The sequence below is a fragment of the Ctenopharyngodon idella genome, chromosome 7 (assembly GCF_019924925.1).
Source record: "Ctenopharyngodon idella isolate HZGC_01 chromosome 7, HZGC01, whole genome shotgun sequence".
Taxonomy (NCBI): Eukaryota; Metazoa; Chordata; class Actinopteri; order Cypriniformes; family Xenocyprididae; genus Ctenopharyngodon; species Ctenopharyngodon idella.
In genome coordinates this window covers 40,351,520-40,370,741 of record NC_067226.1, presented here as the reverse complement: position 1 = coordinate 40,370,741, position 19,222 = coordinate 40,351,520, and the positions used below count along the sequence as shown (strand labels likewise).

The following is a 19,222-nucleotide window of genomic DNA, read 5'->3' as shown; positions in this document are numbered from 1 at the left end:
TGGAAGATGAATAAATGAATAAAAAGACCCCTCTCTGTACACTTATCTTTCTTTGTCTCTAATTTATTTGTGCCTTGATTTACTTTTATTTTTAAATTATTATTATTATTTTTTTTACGTCTACGAAAGCTATTTTAAATGTATATTTTAAGTTCTTAAAAAAAAAAAGAAAGAAAGAAAGAAAAAAAAAAAAAAAAAAAAGGAGTATCCACGTTCGTCGCGAAGGAAGTGCGCAGGACTCGCTGCGAATTTCCCGGATAGAGTTTTGTCGCCATATTTAGTGCAGTGTCGCCGGTTACAGTGTACGAGGATTTTAAGCTGCCGTTGATTCACCAAGTAACACAGTATAGTATATTTATTCACTTGCTTTTAACCTTTTCATCCGTCTGCACAAAAAACAACGTCGCTTACCATTTCCACCTCCTCCCGATCCCCAAGTAACCATGGCAGATCGAGAGCACTTGGTATACCAGGCTAAACTAGCAGAGCAAGCAGAGAGATACGATGGTGAGTTGATGTTTTTTGGCGATTTATATTCTTGTCACACATTTGAATTGCAGCCGAGGAAGAAGAAGCAGCAGAGCTGGATTTGTTTGTCCTATTACTGGTGAAATTGTGGGTTGAAACCCAAAATCTAAGCGCTGGCCATTCACATGCGCACGTCCAGGTGAAATGGGAAGAAATATCCGTTTGGAAAGGCCTAGACTAACTCAACCCAACCTAAGCTTATACTGCATTGTTAATATGCTTCAAACTGGGGTCCGTTGAAAAGTCTAGAGAAAAACTGTATGTAAACAGATTAAAATAATTTAGATTAGATTTTAATAAATGAATAAAATTGTGTATAATATAAAAAAAAATATTAATCTATTAAATTGATTTAATCAGATTAAAATAAACATGCAGATTGATATAAATAGATTAAAATGAAACAATAAGGTAACTTAAAAGATAGATGCCTTTTAATTTTTAGGATACAATTTTGGGGTCTGGCATCTAAAAGATTGAAAATCATTGGTCTAAACTAACTCAGCCCAACCTAAGCTTATACTGCGTTGTTAGTATACTAAAGTAAATGTTGATCTCATTGCTCTCATTGCCAAGAACTGTTCTGTAAAATCTGTGAATGGTTAATTTGTAATAGCTAGGGCTAGCAAACTAGTAGAGTTTGAAACCTCTAGAAGAATTAGTTACCATGCTAGTAACTTTTATCTGGAAAATTAAAAGGGGGGGAAAAAAGGTTCCCTTATTTCACTACCCAGTCTGTGACATTTGTATGTTATGAATTGTAACAGAAAAGCTGTGTCCTTTTTCCCTTTGATGATCTTTGTTGATACGTTCCCTTTTTGTCAGTAGGATCAATCTTCTCTCTCTGTGTTTCAGAAATGGTGGAGACAATGAAGAATGTTGCAGGGAAGGACATCGAGCTCACAGTAGAGGAGAGAAACCTGTTATCAGTTGCATATAAGAATGTGATTGGAGCACGGAGAGCCTCCTGGAGGATAATCAGCAGCATTGAGCAGAAAGAGGAGAGCAAGGGCGGAGAGGACAAACTCAAAATGATCCGAGAATACAGACAAACGGTGAGACTACATTTTATTTTTACAATTTTGTTTTATTTCAGGTAACAAATGTTGTTGTTTTTTGTAGTTTTAGCTTGCTTTCACACTGGAGGAACATTTTCGTAACTCCTAGAACTATTGGCGGAAGTACCTGCTTTTGCCGTGTTTGCATCACGGGAACTGGGAACGATTTTAGTTATAGGAACACATTTTGGGGGGACTAAATTAGCTCTTGGTTTACAACATGCCCTAGATATTGATTGGAAATGTTATGATTCTTTATTATTGTTCGTTAACACTTTACAATCAGGTTCCAGTAGTTAACATTAGTTCATTTTTTTCAACTGACAATGAAAAATACTTGTAAAGCATTTATTAATTTTAATATTAATTTCAACATTTAGTTACACATTATTAAAATCAAAAGGGATAACTGTATTAATTAATGGACCTGAGCTAACATGAGCTAATGCCCCAGTATAGTGACGGGGACACTATACTGTAACAAGCACTGTCCTTCAAATGAGACGTTAAACCGAGGGCCTGACTCTCTGTGGTTATAAAAAGTCCCATGGCACTTCTTGTAAAAGAATAGGGGTGTAACCCTGGTGTCCTGGCCAAATTCCCTCAATTGGCCCTTACCATACATGGCCTCCTAATAATCCTATCCATTGAATTGGCTCTGTCTCTCTCTCCTCTCCACCCATAGCTGGTGTGTGGTGAGCGCACTGATGCCTTTGTGGCTGCCATTGCATCATCCGAGTGGATTCTGCACACTGGTAGTGGTTGAGTAGAGACTACTGATATGATTGTAAAGTGCTATATAAATGCCTCATTCATTCATTCAATACAGTATATTATGATAAACACTTAAGCAATTTTCGCAACATAATCGCAACCGTCACATGCCTAGCCCCTATAGAAGAACAATTTTTGGTTAACCAAAGAACCTTTCAGTGATCAGTTCTTAAAAGAACGATTTTTTTTCTTGGTGTGAGGAACATTTTATAAATCTAAAGAACCTTTTTCCTCAATAAATAACCTTTTGTGGATTTAAAAAAAAACAATGGATGTTAAAGGCTCCTCATGGAACCATCAATGCCAATAAATTAACCTTTATTTTACAATAATACCTGAATCCATACCTTGAAATGCCCTTGTTGTGAGTTCTATGGCTCAGAGACTTACATGGTGTCTTGTGAAAGGATTTTAGACTGTTTGTTTTTTTATTAAGTCATGTAATCTAGATGTATGTGATGCCATTTCTCATCTTACCCTTTGCAGGTTGAGAATGAGCTGAAATCTATTTGCAATGACATACTGGATGTACTGGACAAACACCTCATTCCTGCAGCCAACACAGGAGAATCCAAAGTTTTCTACTACAAAATGTAGGTGGTTGACAAATCAAAGTACATGCATTTAGAACTTCATATGTCTCCTACACAATGCTTAGATGGGCGAGGGTCAGAGTGTTGAGTATACTGTACTCTCACTTAAGTCATGGGCTTCGTTCATCTTCGGAACACAAATTAAGATATTTTTGATGAAATCCGATGGCTCAGTGAGGCCTCTATTGCCAGCAAGATATTTAACACTTTCAGATGCCCAGAAAGGTACTAAAGATGTATTTAAAACAGCTTATGTGAGTACAGTGGTTCAACCTTAATATTATAAAGCGACGAGAATACTTTTTGTGCGCCAAAAAAACAAAATAACGTCTTTTCAACAATATCTAGTGATGGCTGATTTCAAAACACTGCTTCGAAGCTTTACGAATCTTTTTTTCGAATCATTGGTTCGAAGCGGCAAAGTCACACGATTTCAGTAAATGAGGCTTCGTTACGTCATAAGTGTTTCGGAATTTCAGTAGTTCACGTGACTTTGGTAGTTTGATACGCGATCCGAACCACTGATTCAAAACAAAAGATTCGTAAAGCTTCGAAGCAGCGTTTTGAAATCGGCCATCACTAGATATTGTTGAAAAGTCATTATTTGGCAGGCCAAACCAAGATGGCAGGTGACTTGTAACATTCTGTCCAGGGGCTACAGATAAAAAATAGCCTTCGGCTAATTCTGTGCATTTACAGAAATGTTTTATTAATGTGCAATGTCCCTGTTAACTAAACAAATAAATAAAATAAAATTAAAAAAATAAAATTTTTGGTGCCCAAAGTATTCTCTTCGCTTTATAATATTAAGGTTGAACTACTGTACTCACATAAACTGTTTTAAATATGTTTTTAATCCCTTTCTGGGCATTGAAAGTGTTAATTGTCTTGCTGGCAATGCAGGCCTCGCTGAGCCATTGGATTTTATCAAAAATATCTTAATTTGTGTTCTGAAGATGAACAAAGGTCTTATGGGTGTGGAACAACATGAGGGTGAGTAATAAATGACAGAATTTTCATTTTTGGGTGAACTAACCTTTAAATTTCCCTTTTTTGCATGACAATTTCATTTAAACAATTGATTTTATTGAAATTAATAATCGTGACAGGCCTGATATATCATAACATTTTTGAACACTTTTCTGACGTCAAGTCAATTTAGCTAATGCAAAGTTAATCTTTTCACCCACACTTGTTTTTGTGTGTTTGCAGGAAGGGTGACTACCACAGGTACCTAGCAGAGTTTGCCACGGGTAATGACAGGAAGGAAGCAGCAGAGAACAGTTTGGTTGCGTACAAAGCTGCCAGTGACATTGCCATGATTGAGCTCCCACCCACACATCCCATCCGGCTTGGCCTAGCTCTCAACTTCTCCGTCTTTTACTACGAGATCCTTAACTCCCCTGACCGCGCATGCAGGTTAGATTTTTTTTTTTTTTTTTTCCCTCACTTAAAGTGTGTAATGCTTGTTTGATGTTAAAAATTCTAGGGCTGCTCCCAAATAGTCGAAACGTTAGTCGAGAAGAGGCTTAGCTGACCAAATTTTACAGAAACAGTCATAGAAAAAAAAAAAAAATCCTCCACAGGAATTGGCGAAGTCAGACAGATCTTTAACAACACATTTGTATTTTAAAGGCTCATTACTGTGGTTTAGTATTTTTCTGTAATGTAGAAGAATGTTACATATAATATCCTTTCTCAGCCCTGAAACTCGATTATTTTCCGATCTCCATCCACCCAGTATATTTAAGTAATTAATTAATTAAAAATTAAACGTACGAGTTGTCAACTAATGGCTTAAATCTTTAGTTGTGGGCAGCCCTAAAAAATTCCTTGTGTCCCAGATTAAAGGGTACATAACACACAGTTTCTGCCAATCTCATGTTAATCTTGAGTCCCTATAGAGTAGTATAGCATCCTTCATATCTCCGAAGAGTCTTTAGTTTTATCATATTTATAAAAGACTGATAAGCTGTACCGAGTCTTTCCGAAAACAGCCGAGCTCCTGGAGGTGTGCCGTGGGCGAAGATAAAAAGAGTGACGAGCACGCGCAGCTTTTGTGCAGCGAAGCTATCAATGGTCTGCTAAACAAATGTTTTTAAACACACACAATACACCATCGCATTATCCATGGATAACTTTTGAATCACTATAATGAATATAGCGTATAGTGAATGATGAATTTATGAATTCACTACATTCGTGTTGTTTACATTACATGCACTTAGGCGCCTATTGCCAACAAAAGTTTTACTCACCACCTGCGGTTCCAACTCATGACCGGGATCATTATCGCTGTGATTGCTCCATCTTTCAGTTTCAAACGATCTGGAACTGGGTCTTGTTTATGAAACCATAAGCGCCGATCCCGAGGGCTCAAACAGCCGCGGAAAAACACGAGATATTCTCCATTCATTTTAACCAATAAAAAAGTGATTGCAACTATCAGTTTCTATGGTTATTTTAATAACAAATATCGAGAGCACATCAATGTAATGCGTGAGCACAAAACTCTCAGCGCCACTTAACACTAGGTTCTTTGGGAAGCAAGGTTATCTTTCCCTCACAACCAAAAACACACTTCTTTGGTGACTGTTGATTTCGTGAAGTCCTGTGACCTGTGCAGCGCTGCCGACGACTTCCGTAAACCCGAACGAAGCACGTTGATGGGCGTGCTCTTGCTCTCTCGCTCTGGTCGACGTGTGCGTGCACGCTCTTCTGGGTGAAGTGCCCGTACAAAGAATTCTGACCCCTTTCACATCACACAGGCCCATACTTGAAGTAAAGACAGCGAAGTTTATGAGGACTTGGAACAGTATTTTTGGCACAGAAATACTCCGTCATACGTCCAACTCGTGTTTTGAAACTTTGTCCATGTTTACCATGAGAATCCAACTCTTTAACAGTGTAAATAAGTCAGAATACATGAAATGGCATTATACCCCCCCTTTAAAGCAGTTTCTATGGTTATTTTAATGACAGATATCGAGAGTGCATCAATGTAATGCATGAGCACAAATCTCTCAGCTCTACTTAACGCTGGGTTCTTTCGGAAGCAAGGTTATCTTTCCCTCACAACCAAAAACACACTTCTTTGGTAACGTTGATTTCGTTGGTCTAAAAAAAAAAAAAAACAGTGACACATCTTTCTCGAGCAAGTCCTGTGCAGGGCTTCCGACGACTTCCGTAACCCGAACGAAATGCATTGATGGGAGTGCTCTTGCTCTCTCTCGCTCTAGTCCAGGAGAAGTGCCCGTACAAGGAATTTCACCCTTTATTTCATAATAAAGGGCCATACTTGAAGAAAACTGTCCGAAGTTTGTGAGAAATCTCAAGAGTATTTTTGGTAAAGAAATACTCCGTCATACGTCCAACTTGTTTTTTGAAACTTTGATCATGTTTAATAAGAGAATCCAACTCTTTAACAGTGTAAATAAGTCAGAATGCACGAAATAGCATTAGACCCCCCTTTAATATGCATAGACAGCTATGGCTAAGCAGTGTTATTTTAGTATCATTTGGCGCTTTTCCACTGCATGGTATGGTTCACTTAAATAGTACCACCTTATTTGAGGTTCTAAGCGAGCTGTACCGATACTAAACTGTGACGTGCAAACACTGCAGATCACTGATTGGTCAGAGTGAATCGTCACTACCAGCGTCAATGGATTTGCAACAGTGACGAGATTGAAGATTGACATTGAACTAGATTTAAATAGTCAGTAACAGCCACCGCAGTATCATTGGTTTAACTGCTTTAAACGACTTGCTTTAAACGACCGTCGCACGCAACTTGAAAAAAGAAAAGGCTGTATCAGTAGAGGCAGCACAACTATAACGATCACTCTAATCCCAACCACTTTGAAGCGGTACTGAACTGCAGTGGAAAAGCAAACCGAACCAAAGTAAAGCGCCAATTGACATACTATTAGTTTTTTATTTTTATATTTTCTGTTTTCATTTTAATTTTAGTTTAATTTTAATAATTGTGTTTTGTCATTTATATTAGTTTTTTTAATGTCTACATATATTTGTATACATTTATTTCAGCATTTGTTTATTTTACCTAATGTTGAAGCATAGTACCTCATGTAAAAATAAATTGAGAAATGTTGAATGGGCAAATGACTGAAAAAAAAACAACAAAAAAAACCCTTATTTTATCCAAATGTGATCACATTGCTGGAATATTTGCGTAGTAGGCCCTGTTTTACATCTGGAATTAAGATGCGTTTTGGTTGAACAGATCACAAGTGGACGACGCTAAATACAGGTGTAAACGGGGTCTAAAATGTTTTGAGCTTGTCCACTTTTGACCACTTCCAGAGGTAGTCGAAAATGCATTCGACCGGATTGCTTTCACAGTGTAGACGCTCATGTGGTCGAATGCGTTCGAACAGCCACAAAAGACTGCCTACTCTCTGCCTACTGACTTAATGCATAAACATTATGGGAAACGCGTTAGCCGGATGGGATTTAAACTTTGTGCGTGGTACGTTTCTCGTCTTCAAACCAATCTTTGGTCTCCAGCCAACAATGTTCTCTCACAATTCCTGATTTCTAACACACTCACCATGATCTTGCGGCTGGCAGAGCAGAAAAGAAAGCTGCTGTTCTCTGTATGATTTTCCGTTGTCTCTGGGTGCATTCATATGTAAATTGCTTTAACTTATTTAATCTATTAGATCAAAAGATCCGAAAAAGCCCATTTATTTACCCACCCATAGACACTCCCCTAAAAGAAATCAGGACAGAAGTGGTTGAAAGTGGACAAAAGTGACAGATTAAAACACCAGGTGTCTTCCTCGTCCACTTGTGATCTGATCAACCAAAACACATCTTAAAGGGTTAGTTCACCCAAAATAAATAAAACAATTCTGTCATTAATTACTCACCCTCATGTCATTCCACACCCGTAAAACCTTCATTCATCTTCGGAACACAAATTAAGATATTGTTGATGAAATCCGAGAGGTATATGACTCGTCTATAGACAGCAGTATAAAAAACATTTCTTAAGGTCCAGAAAGGTAATAAAGACATCGTTAAAACCGTCAACGTGACTACGGTGGTTCAACCTTAATTTTATGAAGTGACGAGAATACTTTTTGTGCACAAAAACAACAAAAAATGACTTTATTCAACAATCTCTTCTCTTCCCTGTCATTATCCTTACGCATGTGACGCAGTAAGCACAGTGAAGGCTTCTGTGTTTATGTCTGAATGCTGGCTCAGTATTGGCTAAAACTGCACACATGAGCAGCACGACGCATGCGTGTGTTGTTGACGCAAGAGCCGGCCAATAATGAGTTGGCATTCTGACATAGAACCTGGAAGCACTGGATGTAAACAACGTATGAGAACGACACAGAAGAGAAGATATTGTTGAATAAAGTCATTATTTTTGTTGTTTTTGCGCACAAAGTATTCTCGTCGCTTCATAAAATTAAGGTTGAACCACTGCAGTCACGTCGACGTTTTAACGATGTCTTTAGTACCTTTCTGGACCTTGAAAATGTTGATTTATATTGCCATCTATGGACGAGTCATATACTTCTCGGATTTCATCAAAAATATCTTAATTTGTGTTCTGAAGAGGAACGAAGGTCTTACAGGTTTGGAACGACATGAGGGTGAGTAATTAATGACAGAATTTTCATTTTTGGGTGAACTAACCCTATAATAGCAGGTGTAAACAGGGCCTTAGATTCTCAACAGCTGTTTCTCAATCTTTTCCTCCCGTTTTTCAACACAATATTCAAAGCTTGTTAATATATCAATATTATTTATATATCAACAGAAACTGTGGGTATTGATATATAAAATGATTTTAACCATGATGCATTTCATGATTCCTGAAGTTTCAAGAACTGTCTGTTATTTAATAAATTTAAAAACAATAGTTATTAAGGGGGGAAAAAGAAATGTGATTTTAGTCAAGATTTTTATTTTATGTAGTTATGTTAGCATTTAATTAGGATTTAGCCTCAGTCTGACCCACTTACTCCTCCAACAGGTTGGCGAAGGCAGCGTTTGATGATGCGATAGCAGAGCTGGACACGCTGAGTGAGGACAGTTACAAGGACTCTACACTCATCATGCAGCTGTTACGGGACAACCTGACACTGTGGACTTCAGACATGCAGGGAGATGGTGAGACACACCTTAGAGAAGGGAAAACTGCTTTGTCAATTGCTATAGTAGACTAAAGCAGTTTCTAAAGCAAAAAGCTAATTTCTCACCACATGTGGCTTGTGGCATGACTGAGGATTGAAGAAAACAGAAACCATTTTGTAGTCGGAGCAGTTATCATCCGTAGAGATAGTCGCTGCGTCTGAAATTGTGTACTGTCTGAGTAGGTACTTTTTGAATTTGAATTTACTCCAAAGCCATTAAAAAAGTATGCTCTATATAGTATGAATATGGGTAGTATGAATGAATTTTGGATGTACTACATCAATGTTGTTACTGTCATGTAATCTACCAGCGTCAGTTGTGTTGTTTCACTTTCGTTCATAAATCCCCTCCCATGGCCTCATGGGATAGTAGTGTCCATCAAATGCGCACTTCAGAATCTTGCCGGAAGTAGTAGGTCATCCACTTTCACCTACTATTTTACTATTTATTCGGACATACTTCTCTTTTGGCCTACTGTTTTCTGCATACTATATAGTAGGGAAGTATCTGAAATTGGATGCAGTGAGTTTTTCTTTTAACAGTAAGAATAGGAAAATAATCTTCTGCCAATAGTTCATTAGCCTAACTGTAGGTTTTGACGCATTATATAGAATGAGTGCATTGTCTCTGCATTGAACTTCAAGCGTGGCTCATCCAATCAGAATGTAGAATCAGTAACTATTTGTTTAAAAAAAACTCTAAACAGAATCTTTGGTAATTGTTCATACATATGGAATGTTTTGTGAAAACATTCATTTACGCAGAAACTTTATATATGCATTCTGTGCTTTTGTACAGTTGACATTAACAAAGCTAGAGGAACATGGACAAACCAGTGTAAATGAAAATAAATGTGAACAAGCACTAGTTGGGTGCAAACCTGTTTGAAATTGGTTGTAGCATCTGTGACTAGTTGCAGCGTTGCACAATTGCACATGAAGAGTGTCAGCCACGTGACTTCAGTTTTTTTGTCGCAGGCTTAAAACGTGTAAGGTGTCGAGTTTGTCTTATAGTGTGTGGCTTAAACTGTTAATGCCACTGTAATAACAGACTTCTTTTTTTCAGGTGAAGAACAAAATAAACCAGCACAGCAAGATGCTGAGGAGGAAACCCAGTGAGATGTCAACGCCAACATACTAAACCTTCTCTCTCTCTCTGTCTGTCTGTTGCTCTCTCTTTCTCATTCATCCCTGCCCTCAGGGAAACCACATGGTGTCATAGAGAAGAGTTCAGATGCTGAATGCTGTTTCTGTCCATCCCTGTTTTATCACTTTATCTGTCTGTCTTTTCCTCTCTCGCGTTTCTCCTTGTTTCGTACCTTTGCTGTCATCTATCTGACATCTACAGTAGTTTGGAGTCATTGAGATTTTTTTTGGAGTCATTGAAGTCTCTTATGCTCACCAAGGCTGCATTTACTGGATCAAAAATACAGTAAAAACTGTAATATTGTGAAATATTACTTTTTTTTTTTTTTCTTTTTTTTTTAAATATATATTTTAAAATGTAATTTATTCCTACAATGCAAAGCTGAATTTTCAGCATCATTACTCCAGTCTTCAGTGTCACATGATTCTTCAGAAATCATTCTAATATGCTGATTTGCTGCTCCATTATTAATATTGGTGCTCGATTATTAATAATGGTTCTTATCAATGTTGAACCCAGTTGTGCGGCTTCATATCTTTGTGGATACTGTGATACATTTTTTTTTTTTTTTTCAGGATTCTTTGAACAAAGTTCCAATAAACAGCATGAATATAAATGTCTTTACTGTCACTTTTGATCAATTTAATACGTCCTTGCTGAATAAAAATATTACTGAAGTATTATTTTCTTTAAAAAAAAATCTTACCCTTGACTTTTGAATGATAGTGTCACGGTATCCACAAAAATATGAAGCGACACAACTGTGTTCACTATTGATGATGTTAAGAAATGTTTCTTCAGCAGAAAATCAGCATATTAGAATGATTTCTGAAGAATCATGTGACACTGAAGACTGTAATGATGCTGAAAATTCAGCTTTGCATCACAGGAATAAATTACTTTTTAAAATATATTCACATAGAAAATATTTCTTTTAAATCCTAATAATATTTCACTGTTTCTACTGTATTTTTGATCAAATAAATGCAGCCTTGATGAACATAAGAGACTTCTTTCAAAAACATTAAAAGATCTTACCGACTCCAAACTTATAAGCGGTAGTGTATATTTTTAGAGGGTTTTAGGGTTTCATTTTATTTTATGTTTTTTAAATCTTAAGCATTTTTTAATAAACTATTCACTTAGGTCATTATATGATTATATGATGCCAGAATGGAGAGTTTCCTCTGTAAGGTTTGGCTTTACTACCTGTTGCAAACTTCCTTGAGAATCACACTTTTATTATACAGGTTTGCTTTGGCTTAGTTCTTTATTAGTGTTATTCTGTCAATTGAGCTCAATGGCCATTATTGGAGATGTTTATTTTTAGAAGCTTTTTTTGAGGTCGGCTGTGAGTAAAAAAACTCAAGCTGTGTAATCGTAAATTTGGCCTCAAAAACATTTTGCCCTTCTTTTCTAAAGCGATGGATTTTGTCAGAAAGTTCTCTGTCTGTGGTATGGTGTCCTGTGGTTGGTTACAATGAGTAACTATACGCTTTTCAAGCTTTTCAGAAATGAATGCAACTCTCGCCTCAATGTTATTCGAAAGGCTGCTGCTGCAGAAATATTTCTATAAAGCTGTTGTCAAAGCTCTTGTGCTTTGCCTCAGAAGCTTTTTGTGTTTTAAGGCAGGAAAGAAACAGATCTTTCTCAAGATCAGATGCAAAACAAGCAAGATGCTTTGGTGTTTTTCTTCAATGGACTGAGGTGAAACTCTAGTTGGGGATTTTGGTATGACTTTACAATGAGGTTGCATTTCTTAACATTTGTTGACTACGTTATTTAACATAAACCAACAATGAGCGATACTTCTACAGAATTTATTAGGTAATGTTCATTTCAACATTTACTATTACATTTTGTTTTAACATTGGTTAATGCACTCTGAACAAACATAAACAATTTTTTATTTACTAACATTAACACAGGTTAATAAATGCTATAAAATCATTTGGTTACTCTTTAAAGTGTCCTTGTTACAGTGTAATTATACAATATTAACAATGAACATTTTCTTAATATAGGTTTAGGGTTAGTTGCTTGAATTTGTGTAATTTACTGTTAATACTATAGTATGTACATGTAACATGTAACAAGGATACTGTAAAATAAAGTGGTCCAAATTTGCTTGTTGTTAGTTAATGTTAGATAATGCATTAACTAATGTTAACACACATGACACCTTATTGTAAATTGTTACCAGGATTTCATCTTCGTGTATCTACTCTCATTCTGACTCTTTCTCTCTTCAGTCTACATTGTCATGTATTTCTTCTGTTCAGTACGTGTAACTTGAATCTGATTTGTACTGTTTATTCTGCCTGAAGCCAACAAACACCTGTCTTCGTATGGAGACACAGCATGAGATCGACTCAACCTTCCGAATAAATCAAGACTAAATAAATGAATTAATAAAACACTATCTTAACCTTTCTCTTTGTTTTAATTGATTTATTGGAGGCAAGAATATTTATCTATAACGGCTGAAAAAATGAAAAAACTTTTATAAGAAAAAACGTCATTGGCAATAACATAAGCAGCATACAAATTGTAGATATTTTAAGTTTTTTTTTTTTTTTTTTTTTTTTTGTCCTAATATGTGGATAAGCATCATCTAACAGAGACTAACTAGCCAAACCCTGACCTCTTGAGGACACTGGAAGAAAAAAAAATGCTGTAGAAACAATTTTTACTCTGAAATTGCCTGTAAATTTCACAATTAACCCTTATGCACTGTTCGATTTCTGGTTACTGCTTATATGGTCCGGGTCAAATTGACCCTGACTGGATTCAATACAATCCCCCAAATCACACTATGAAAAAAAAAAAAAAACATACAATCATGTATAAATAATTAACTTTTAATAATACTTTTCACACATTACAAAGAATAAATATCTGAATTTATAATTTAGAAAAATGTTTTTAACCACTATTTTTAAGACTGCCCCTCCCCCCACCCCTTGGGGCATTTACCATTATACATTTATAACAATAATATCTTAATCTAATCCTAAAGTAATCTTGACAAAATATATATCATCTGAAAGCTTTTAGACTCTAGTTTTAATATTGGGTGACAGAGCAATAGATAAATAGCGATAGATTCTTGATTTGTGTTGTGGTGCCAAACTATCACACACCCTGATTCTTTCATTCCTTGTTTACGTCTGAATGCTGGCTCATTATTGGCCGGATCCTGTGTCAGTATCACATACATGCGTCGCGCTGCTCACGTGTTCAGCGTCGGCCAATAATGAGTCAGCGTTCAGGCGTAAACAAGGAAGCCTGCACTGAGTTCACTACGTATGACAACGGTTCAAATTGTTAAAGTCGTTATTTTTATTTTGTTTTTGCACACATAAAGTAATCTTGTCGCTTTATAACATTAAGGTTGAACCACTGTAGTCATGTTGACTATTTTAACCATGTTTTTAACTACCTTTCTGGACGTCAAAAGGTGCAATGACGTTGCTGCCTATGTTTGGATCAGATACCCTCAGATTTCATCAAAAATATCTTAATTTGTGTTCCAAAGATGAACGAAGGTCTTACAGGTTTGAAACGACATGAGGGTGAGTACTTAATGAAATTTCATTTTGGGGTGAACTAACCCTGGCAGCTGGTAGACCCACCACATACTAACCGCTATTGACCCCTGCGCTGTTCAGGGACTCATTATTCCAATTCTCAATGCAAATGTCTGTGAAATTACGTCAGTTTATGTCTTTTGAGTTTTTTTTTTTTGTCCATACAAATATTTACACGTTAAGAAAGAAGACGTTTCTTTTTTTTTCTGTTTTGCTGAGTTTATACAGTGGGGAAAATAATTATTTGATTCCCTGCTGATTTTGTAAGTTTGACCACTTACAAAGAAATGAAGGATCTATAATTTTTATGGTAGGTTTATTTTAACAGATAAACAGAATATCAAGCAAAAAATCCATAAAAAAAAAAAAACACTGTACAAATGTTATAAATTGATTTGCATTTCATTGAGTGAAATAAGTATTTGATTTGGTCACTAGGTTTGCACACATCTCAGGAGGGATTTTGGTCCACTCCTCTTTACAGATCTTCTCTAAATCCTTAAGGTTTCTTGGCTGTCACTTGGCAACTCGAAGTTTCAGCTCCCTCCACAGATTTTCTTAAGGTCTGGAGACTGGCTAGGCCACTCCATGACCTTAATGTGCTTCTTCTTGAGCCACCCCTTTGTTGCTTTGGTGGTATATTTTGGGTCATTGTCATGCTGGAAGACCCATCCATGACCCATCTTCAGTGTTCTGGCTGAGGGAAGGAGGTTCTCATCCAGAATTTTACGGTACATGGGCCCCGCCCATCGGCCCCTCAATGCGGTGAAGTCATTCTGTACCCTTAGCAGAGAAAAACCCCTAAACCATAATGTTTCTACCTCCATGCTTGACTGTAGGGATGATGTTTTTGGGGTAATAGTCAGCATTTCTCTCCCTCCAAACACAGCGAGTCAAGTTGATGTCAAAGAGCTCAATTTTGGTCTCATGTGACCACAGCACTTTCTCCCAAGCTTTCTCTGAATCATTTAGATGTTCAGACGAGCTTGTCCATGTGCCTTCTTGAGCAGGGGGACCTTGCGGACACTGCAGGATTTCAATCCATTGCAACGTAGTATGTTACCAATGGTTTGCGTGGTGACTGTGGTCCCAACTGCCTTGAAATCATTAACAAGCTCCTCCTGTGAAGTTCTGGGCTGATCCCTCACCTTTCTCATGACCATCCTTTCCTCATAAGGCGAGATCTTGCATGGAGCACCAGACAGAGTGCGATTGATGGTTATTTTGGATTTCTTCCATTTCCGCACCAACAGTTGTCTCCTTCTCACCAAGCTTCTTGCTGATGGTCTTGTAGTCCATTCCAGCCTTGTGAAGGTCTACAATCTTGTCCCTGACGTCCTTTAACAGCTTTTTGGTCTTGCCCATGGTGGTGAAGAGGTTGGAATGGAAGATACAGATTCTGTGGACTGGTTTCTTTTATACTCGTAACAAGATGACGTTAGGAGTACTTTCTTAAAGTGACAGGACTAATCTGTGTTCCACTTGGACACCTAACCAATCTGTGGGAGCCAGAATTCTTGCTGGTTGGTAGGGGATCAAATACTTATTTCACTCACTGAAATGCAAATCAATTTAAAACATTTATATAATGTGTTTTTCTGGATTTTTTGGTTGATATTCTGTCTCTATCTGTTAAAATAAATCTACCATACAAATTATAGACCCTTCATTTCTTTGTAAGTGGTCAAACTTACAAAATCAGCAGGGGATCAAATAATTATTTTCCCCACTGTATATATAATTTATGGGGTTTTAATGCACACCTTTCAGCCAAAATCCAGTACTGTACTCATGTTGCAGAAAATGGTACAAATACAATGGTATTTATTTCATCTGCATTTTGAGAAAGCTTGTAGCCTAGTACGCTTTTGTGAATGTGAACTCCCTCATCCAATATCCAGAGCTTTCACTCTGACAGAGTACAGTTGAACCATTTCAACATTGATGATTCACAGATCTGTGTTCATGTTTCTGTGTTGAACATCATCTGAACCAGCTGACTCTCTCAGATGTCTGGTTGTCAAACCTCATAAAATGTCTGTTGTTGCTGTTGCTTAGCTCCATGTTCTTTCACATAGACTGTCTATTTCTGCTGTCAATTTCTCAGGGCTGTCTTATGTTATCATCACCTAGCGGTTCAGAATAACAATGGCTTCAAATTTTATTATAGGCCAACGCAGCCAAAAAAAAAAAAAAAAAAAAGGTTGCATGTCTGGAACTCGGGTTTTAAAGACATAAATGGTTGTATTAACATCTTGAACTGGATGTGTAGGCTGACTCATTTGATTGGGCGAACCCATTTACACTATAGGCCTATGTGACCGGATTCACAAATATTGCACAAACAAATGCAAATAGTGTGAATAGTGTGAAAACCTCATAACTCCACCCACCTCAATCGAATGAACTGCTGTAGTTTGTTTGCAATGCTAAGGTAAAAAAAAAGAACTGGTTGTTTGAATAAGTACACTGTTTTCTTTACTCAAGAACACTAAATATCTCTCTCTCTCTCTTTATTTATATATATATATGTATATATATATATATAAAGGCTAATGTTTTATGTATTTGAGGAGCGGAGAAGAGTGTCTTAGTCTAGCATTTGCCGTCAAGTCTTAGGCAATACTGTCTTAAATAGCACTTCATTTATAACATGAGATTTTGGCCAAATGACAGAAAAAAAACTGAGCGCCCACATAGCTACAATAAACTATATCCTGTAAGTATGTGAAATTTTTATTTTGCCTTTGTCACAATATGAGATAATTCCAGCCCTGGGAGTAAAAATGAACGATACTTTTACAGCATGTATTAGTATAGGTTACTGATACTTTTTTTCTTCTTCTTCAATTAATTTAATATCAGTTTCAAAATTATAGCTTAAAATACCATTTTACATTTTCATGCCGTTATTTTTTGTTGGGAAATGTAACATCTCTAATAGCTTTCATGCCAATGAACACAAGATTTGCATGATTATTACTTTTTAAGAAATGTTAAGGAATCTTAGTGTATTTTTCAGTAAAAAAAACTTGTCACCCTTGTTCTCTGAAGGAGGGAACGGAGATGTCACGTCGGTGACCAATGAATCCTGCCAGAGAGACCAATCTACTTCGAGTGTTAACTAAACGAGCCAATGCACCATGACAGGCGATATTTGCATTTGACTGCCACGCCCTGCAGCGTGGGTATAAATAGGCAGCAGGAACAACGCATATTCAGGTTTTCACTGAGAAGCCGAGCCGGTGACCCGGCCAGCGGTGGTACAGCAACTGTGGTGACAGGATGTGACATCTCCGTTCCCTCCTTCAGGGAACGAGGGTTACACAAGTAACCAAGACGGTCCCTTTCAGCCAGTCACGTTCAATGTCACGTAAGTGACCGACGAATTGGAAATTCCTACCAAAGCGCCACTGATGCTGCCCCTTCCAGTGCCCTGCGAAAGCCTGCTGATCCCTCCATGCCTATTAGGGCAGAAGATGGGACAGGGCTTATGCAGAGAAGATTGATCACTGCTGTTCCTGCACAACCCACTCAGTAAGACTTGGATAACACTGGGAAAGCATTCCCTTTCCACTGGAAAAGGAATGCTGCGGAAGCCACATCCTGTTGCAGGGAGGTTCTATGTGGAGTTTACACATATGGACTAACGCTATAGGGTCGTACTGCATATGGATGTCTCTGGGGTGACTCTGAGGGAGTAGGCTACACCTTTGCAGAGATGGCAGAGCGGGCACTGCCAAGGGAAAGACACAAGCTTAGAAAAGCTATACCATGAAAAAATACACATATGGGATCCCCTCAGGGTCACTACATATGGGCACCCAGCCTAACACTGGTTTTCAAGAATACAGCAAGTGAAGGCCTCTCTGGGGGAACTCCAGAACTCCAGGGAACTCTCTGGGGCAAAACAAGCATATATTATGGCGCAACAAGCCGACATTAAGCCGGGGCCTTATGGTTCCACTAGTTTGAGGTGAGAACACAGGAGGATACCGGCTCAACATGAAGGCTATAGAATCCAGCGAACATGTTGGGTCTCGCCCAACCCATAGCTCTACAAATATCTGTCAGCGAGGCACCACGTACCAGCGCCCAGGAGGATGCAACACTTCTGGTAGAGTGAGCTCGCAACCTGAGCAGGCAGGGTAAGCCAAGGTGATGACATCCACTGTCCAGTGGGCCATCCTCTGCTTGGAGACAGCGTTTCCCTTCTGCTGGCTTCCGTAACAAAGAGCTGCTCTAAGGTCCCGGTTCACGTACAGTCGCAGAGCGTGGACAGGACAGAGCAAAGCTAGGGCTGGGTCTGCCTCCTCCGGGGGCAGTGCTTGCAGGTCCACCAAGGTCTCAGAATAACATGGGAGTTAGGCGGCCCAAACTCTTGGCACGATTCGTCGACCGAAAATGCCTGCAGGTCCCCTACCCTCTTGATGGAGGCCAATGCAACCAGAAGCAATGTTTTCATAGATAGAACCTTCAACTCTACTGACTGCAAAGGCTCAAATGGGACATTCTGAAGTGCACTAAGCACCAGAGCCAAATCTCAAGAGAGTATGGAGGGAGGGCGAGGAGGCATATTTGCGCAGACCCTGGGGCCAGCTGTGTGCCAGTCAGTCCGTGCCAAGTGTTCCCTTGGTCAGGGAGTAAAACAGCTGGCAGTGAGAGGTTTCTGGAGAGACAAACAGGTCTACATGAGCAGCTCCGAAACAGCTCCAAATCAGCTGGACTGCCTGGTGATGCAGTCTCCATTCTTCCAGAAGCACAGCTCATGAGCGGCTACATGATTGAGCACACCGGTGATGTGAATGGCACAAAGCGACCTCAGATGCTTCCAACTCCAGAGGAGGAGATGGCAGGCGAGTTGCAACATGTGACGGGAGCGTAAATGACCTTGTCGGTTGATGTACGCAACGGTCACAGTGTTGTCCGTATGGACCAATACGTGTTTGCCCTGTAACGGCTTTTTTTAGGCAGCTCAGTGCACGACGTACTGCTAGCAACTCAAGGCAGTTGATGTGCCAATGCAGTTGGGGTCCCATCCAAACCCCTGATACTGCATGCCTGTTGTGCGTGCCACCCCAGCCAGTGGCAAAGGCACCTGTGGATACAACAGCATGCCTGGACACCTGTTCTAGGGGCACACCTGCCTGAAGAAATGAAGGGTCCACCCACTGGCTGAAGGTTTGGTGACAGGCCGATGTGATTTTTACCCAGTGAGTGCCGCATTGTCACGGCCATTTTGGGACTCAGCCGTGAAGCCAGTGCTGAAGCGGTCTCAAATGAAGTTACTCTCGCTGCAGCTGCCATATGCCCCAGGAGAAATAATTTCGGTGGGACCGCTGTCCTGCCTTTGAAC

General features: G+C 38.6%; 1 protein-coding gene across 1 annotated transcript; it reads left to right on the top strand.

Annotated features, from left to right (window-relative positions):
- The first annotated feature begins 241 nt into the window (after positions 1-241).
- Positions 242-12,710, top strand: ywhae2 (tyrosine 3-monooxygenase/tryptophan 5-monooxygenase activation protein, epsilon polypeptide 2). Its single transcript, XM_051899397.1, has 6 exons — positions 242-507; positions 1,384-1,583; positions 2,847-2,953; positions 4,166-4,372; positions 8,970-9,106; positions 10,196-12,710. Exons 1-6 carry the CDS (start codon positions 444-446, stop codon positions 10,246-10,248), a joined length of 768 nt encoding a protein of 255 aa, XP_051755357.1. The 5' UTR covers positions 242-443; the 3' UTR covers positions 10,249-12,710.
- Positions 12,711-19,222: the final 6,512 nt, after the last annotated feature.